Consider the following 6,247-nt stretch of genomic DNA (forward strand, 5'->3'; position numbering starts at 1 on the left):
ATTAGAAAATGACTTAAGATTTGACAATACTTTTTTTCGAATCTTTATTTTTCATATCATGGTCTTGATAAATTATCATATGATTTTTATTAGTTTTCAGAATGTCTTTGAAATAAACACATAAACCTAATATATATCTGCAGTTTAAGTGATTTTGAATAAGTTTATAATATTTTGTTTGTAAGTAGTGACTGGTAATTTATCTCATTTTTGTGAGAAAATTTGTTAAAGTAGCAATCCTTCTATTACAAATTCTTCGGAATTTTCTTTAAAAAAAATATTATTCTATTATTTATATTTTGCCGTAAATTTATTTTTTCGGATACTAGAATTTGATTTCTACATTGTTACATAATTATATTTTATTTTACATTCTTAGCATACATTATTTTTCTTTTTATGATTAAAAAATTGTGAGGATTAAAATGAAAGAAAAACTGTAATAAAAACTATAAGAAGAAAAATAATATATACAGAATACTGGCTTTCTTTTGAGTCATAATTTTAATAATATGCTACATTATAAGTGTAAAAAATACGACTCTAATTTAGATGAAACATTTTGTTTTACCACATATAATTTGTTAATTATCAGAGACAATCTCTCTTAATACATCCCTCGCTACAAGTTTAATACCTGATAAAGTATTTAATTTCGTTGTCAGATAAAGTCGAATTAAGCAGTACCAGTTATGTTTATCGCCTTAAACGAACAGCGTGAGGGGGATTAAGTCATTCCCATCCCTTTTTATTCGGTTCGTCAGATAGCGATTAGTATAAATAAGAAGTAGAGGCGTTATAAACTCTTTTGTCTCCTTGTACAGCATGTTATAAATAATGAAATGCTTATAGCACATATCTTCTAAATAGATGGTATGATATTATAATGATACCATCAGAAATAAAATATCGGTAGCTTTCAACTTTTGTTTTCGGAGAATTTTTGAAAACAATTATTAGATGAATGAAGTCTTTTAAAAAAAAAGGTTTAAAAAGTAAGAAATAAAAAAAATTACTGTTTAGAGTCGTCAATTTTTTTCATTATGAATTATTTTGAAAATTTACGCAATATTTTTGTTGGTAAAGGGAGGTGAAATGGGTATGTTCAGAGGGTCATTCATTAATATAAATGAAGACATATATATTAGTTATTGTGATTCTTTAAGCAATAAAATCAGTTAAATTAATATCTAGTAATAGTTGAAACGAGTTAAGAACAAATATAAAATTCAAGCACAGGTCCTTTAGCCGAAACCTCTAATTAAACTCTTAAATCTCAAGATTATTGAAAATTAGTTTTGATCAACAATAGAAAACAATTATGTATATTTTGAACTGCAGCTTAAAAAATTAAATTACTGAAAAGAAAGTGAAAATTTATGGCATAAGTGGTACGTTACCTCTTTTCTCGCTCAAAGGTCCAGCAATCTAAAGAATTCAAATTCGCTTTCAAATTTTCTGATAGATTAAAGTGCTTTCTTTTCTAGTGAAAGAATCATTCTTTATGCATTTTAAGGTAGGATACAAATTTATGTACTTGGTTGGTTCGTCTGAAGTCGCCTCCTATTGGTTCTAGTTGTCTTCGCTCTCGGGATGCTTGTAAAGATATCGATTTTTGTCTGTCTTAGAAAACTTTTACGACATCCGAGGAAAAGCCTAATTTGGTTTAAATGGACACATCTTAGTAATTATACATTATGGTTAGGAATTTTGTGCTAATTAAGTTTTCCGGAAAATGGAATTATTTTTTTCAAAACCATTATTAATGTATCATAAATTTTACGGTTTCTAGTCGGGTGTACAGACAAGTTAGTGGTAATTCCAGAGCCGTTAATAGATAATGTGATGAACAATATTTATAAATTAAAGACCTAGGTTTACTTTAGACATAAAATGGCCCTGAAGAATTACAAATTTATCAACAAACACTCTATGTTCTTCTCAAACATCGATAGAAAGTAAAGAATTATGATTTCATTTCCTATAAAACAAGTTTCCATTGAGTGTCTAAGAAGTGTTAAACAGATCTTACGGAATTGCAAATTCTTGTATTTTAAAGCGAGTACTCTTAGCACAAAATCAAAATATGTGCTCGCTCCTTGATCACAAAAAACCCTGTTTTGTAAGCTTCAGAAAGAGTTCTATCAATTTAATCAGTTGCACATTTTAGATTAGAAAGTTTGCTCATTACAAAATATTGAAAAATAGCTTTAAAGTTTGGCCTTTCTTGCAAAAAATATTCAGGATTTTAGGATATGGAAACAATGGCAAATTCAATACTTTATAACCTATTATTTTTATTATTATATTAGATCGCAGTCAACAAGGGTTGAATTTTTATTTAATGCATTGTCAACTAAATAATCAATTTATTTAAAAAATTCACTGGGCAAATAAAAGACCCTTTATGAACCTTGTCCTTTATTACACAGATTAATTAACACTCAAAAATTATACATGTACATATGATTTTTATGAACTAATTGGGAAACACTTGAAACGCGTTTTGCTGCGAAAACATTTATTTCCTTATTTAACTCTATAGATAACTACAATGTTCTTCAATATAAATGTATAAATTTTTCTATTTCCTTGTTAATAAATGATTCTAAAGCTTTAAATGAAAATAACTATAGTTTTTGGGTTCAAATATTTAACAATATTTGTTTCATAATATATTTTCTGGAAAATATATTAAGATTATTATAAAAAAAGCTCAATTTTATTTTCCGCGCAGCTTTCTACCAAAAATAAATTCTAAGACATTTTCATTCACACCTTCCCAAACTGTCTTCTCTTGTAAAGTTTTCCCTTATCATCTGACGGATTCAGTTGATAATCTACATTGTAAAAAGTTAGTTGATTAGTGTAATATTCTAATACACTAATAAGGAACAACACTATACCTGCAAAACTGTGCGGTTTTGTGTCAAGACTGAGGAACAGCTGCTAACAGTAATTTCCGATACGCATTAAGGAGGAGGGACTGTACAGACATCTGAGCCAAGAGCTTTTAATCAGGCAACACCGAGAGGACATTATTCTTCTTTCACGTATACTTCTTTCATCTTTTATAAATATCAATTCCTGTCATTCCTCTCAAACAGAAATTATAAATCATAATGAAGAAGTAAAACTGGGTCATACTTTAAAAAGATTGCTTTCACAACAAGAAACAGAGGATTTTTGCTTTCTTATAGAAGATGAGAACAAATTGAAGAATATTATGTATCATGTATATTGGATGAACAGAATATTTTTCGCTATTTTAAGTGTATATTACACTCCTCATAATCACTTGATATCGCCCCTGTAATTATTAGGAACTCACACTTTGTGTCAGTTTCACAGGTATGTATTGTATCAGTCACTGTTTGCTATCTTCAATTTTTTACATGCCTTTTTACTTTGCTTTTCACACACTGTATCAGCCCTATAAACCAATGCAAAGCAAAATTATTTATTTATTACGTGTTTAGTGATAAAATACAATAAAAAATTAACGGAAAATAAAATGATTTATTTATTTCATTCTAGAATGTTAACCTGGACACTTCAAGATGCATTCCAACAATGCTGGATCTGTATCAGCCCAAAAAGTTGACGTCTTGTAAATGAGACTAGTGCATAGTTATACTAGAATGGTAAATCCTATGCAATAACCGATGAAGGAATAAACATTCTCTGCCGACCAGTCACACCCGCCCCGTGCTTTATGTCATCATAGAAAAAGGAAAACGGAAAAAATTCGTCAACAATTCAGTGTGTATATAATGGACTACCAATTCTAAAAAAACCTTTATTCAGCCTTGATGACGTTATGAAATATTGTATTTACTGATAAGGCCATTGTATCGATCATCGACCTTACGACAAGGTTGTTGATATTCTTGTTTCATCAACTTTTTTAAATCAAAAACTTACCTCGTTTTAGATATTGTTCATATGTAGAGCATGCTTTTGAGTACCGAATCAACTGCGAAATATGAACTCCGTATGTTTGTGATAAAGGTTTATTGCTGCATAAATATAGGAAGTTGACGATTGAAAAGTTAAAATCAACACGTTTATCATGAAGCTTCGTTGATAGATTAATCATTATCATTAAAGTAAAATTTCTAAATATGAAACAGGTCTGTTAAAAATCTGTGATATCCTTTTTTAAGCTCACCGGGACATATCGCATCGACATAAAAATGAAAATAAGCATTGTAAATTGATAATACGTCATCGATATATCTACATGTTGAGTTGAAGACAACAGCAAGTGTTTTCTTCTTTTCATGTATAAGCTTTTGAACGAATTTTGCTTCATATGAAAAAAAGATCTGCTTATAACGGGGCGAAAATTGGTACTAATGAGAATTCCAATACAGTTTTGAAGAACATGTTTCCAAAACCAGATAGATATTGTCAAACAGAAACTCAAGCATCTTTTTTATCAGCTTCAGAGTACCTTTGTGTACAACCAGAATGTTTTTATCAATCCTTTTGCAAATGACCAAATACAGTAAATTAAGTAAATTAACGTTTTCCATTTCTTAAAAGTAAAATATTTCATATCAGTTGTTTAATCCATGGTGAACATTGAAAATTCAAGTTAAAAAGTGTACATTTTTTTCTGTGTTATAAAGTTTTTATTTATCATTTATGAATTACGTCCAGGTAAATGTTTTGCTGAGAGTGACTTGCAATTGGTGCATTTTCAGGATGCTCTGATGAATGTAAATCACGTTTAAAGTCCTGAATGTCTGAGGACTGGTTCACTGATGATTCTGAGCTATTGTCTAAAAAGACTAAAATCTCTCCGTCTTTTGTGTCAATTACTTTTGCGTAATTACTGACATTGTTTACCGGTTTCTCGTACGATCCATCGCTGGATGGATTGCTGCTGATGGAATTGCCATGTGCTGTACCATAATAATCGAGGAACACCTCGACCTGGGAGGAAAGCATGGTGGGGTTTGTGAGAGGTCTGGTTGGAAGCAATGGCTGATCCGGAGATTTTTCAGTAATGTCTCCTTCATCACTCTTATTTTCAATCTGTGAGGAATTATTTGTTTCTATGTGTTGATATCGTGAACCAGTGAGTTGACTTTCATCAATAACACAGTATTCTTCACTATGACGTCCACCTGATTGTTGATTATTTGAGTCTCTAGACACCCTTTCTTTCTTCATTCTGCTCACTTTTCCATGGATTTGATTGACGATGATTATAAGTAGAAAAAAGGCTAGAATTCCTCCTACTATAAAGATTACTATGGTAGATAATGTGTTTTCTAACGGACTGTTCGAAGCAGATTCGTGATTTGTTGTTATAAATCTGTTCCAAACATTGCTTGTACTGTATTCGATATCAGAAATATACTTGAGTACACTTGAACTTGTTTGTAATGCTGAAACGTCTGTGACAATCCCTAAATCAAAGAATAATCGATTTGATGTTGATGATAAAAGATATGAATAATACAATAGATGATGACTTTGAAATATAAAATAGCTCATAAATCTGTTACACCCTTTATCCTTAGTAAGGTTTGCATGGTTAAAATACTGAATGCAAACAAACGTTTTAATTAAAGGAATATTACCATTGCTCAAACATCCCACCTCATGGTTGCAGTCAGATCTTTTACATTTACACTCGTCTCCACAGGTAACTCCAAAGGAAGGATAAGGACAAGCGATGGCACAATGCTCTCCAAAGTATCCTGGAGGGCAGGCTGTGAAGTAACACAAATCAAACTGTGAATTTATTCAGTGCGTATATCTATTAAACAGTGATCAATATGAAAAGACATTGCTATAAAAAAAATCATTTTAAAATCTTAGATACTTAAATGGTCTCAAACCTCTGCAGATTCCCTCGACCATATAATAATTTGTACAGCATTCCTCTCTAAAAAAATAAAGAATCATAGGCTATAATGTACATAATTAACGACATCAATTTGATCAACATTGACAGTAAAAATCTGTTACTAATATATATAAACCATTTATAAAACAAATACTTGTCGTTTCGGCCATCATTGGCACAGTCCCCTTTACTTTGTGTGTTACCATTGATGGTGATAAGAACAACCAGCAGACACACGTACCGACTGAAAACAAGAACTATCAACATCAGTTTCGACGAATCTAACCACTGTTTATAAAGAAACACCTTTTAGGTTATAATACAGTTTGTTGCCCAGGAAGGAGAAAATTTTAACACACATTCATGATCATTCTCGAACTTTGT

At 30.6% G+C, this 6,247-nt stretch overlaps 1 protein-coding gene across 1 annotated transcript; it reads right to left on the minus strand.

Annotated features, from left to right (window-relative positions):
- Window positions 1-4,544: 4,544 nt before the first annotated feature.
- Window positions 4,545-6,240, minus strand: LOC134241180 (uncharacterized). The gene is made up of 4 exons (XM_062723257.1): window positions 6,018-6,240; window positions 5,856-5,902; window positions 5,595-5,726; window positions 4,545-5,420 (listed from the first exon to the last, which is right to left on the minus strand). Exons 1-4 carry the CDS (start codon window positions 6,128-6,130, stop codon window positions 4,645-4,647), a joined length of 1,068 nt encoding a protein of 355 aa, XP_062579241.1. The 5' UTR covers window positions 6,131-6,240; the 3' UTR covers window positions 4,545-4,644.
- Between the last annotated feature and the right edge of the window lie 7 nt (window positions 6,241-6,247).

Source organism: Saccostrea cucullata, unplaced genomic scaffold (assembly GCF_032062105.1).
Source record: "Saccostrea cucullata isolate Sc308-1 unplaced genomic scaffold, CSIRO_AGI_Scuc_v1 ctg21816, whole genome shotgun sequence".
NCBI classification, from domain to species: domain Eukaryota; kingdom Metazoa; phylum Mollusca; class Bivalvia; order Ostreida; family Ostreidae; genus Saccostrea; species Saccostrea cuccullata.

Excerpts from the sequence above, each read along its gene's own strand:
- LOC134241180 (XM_062723257.1), bottom strand. The coding sequence starts at position 6,130 with ATGTTGATAGTTCTTGTTTTCAGTCGGTACGTGTGTCTGCTGGTTGTT. Across the intron at positions 5,903-6,017 it reads AATGATGGCCGAAACGACAA|AGAGGAATGCTGTACAAATT; the intron begins GTATTTGTTTTA and ends TTATTTTTTTAG. Across the intron at positions 5,727-5,855 it reads GGTCGAGGGAATCTGCAGAG|CCTGCCCTCCAGGATACTTT; the intron begins GTTTGAGACCAT and ends GTTACTTCACAG.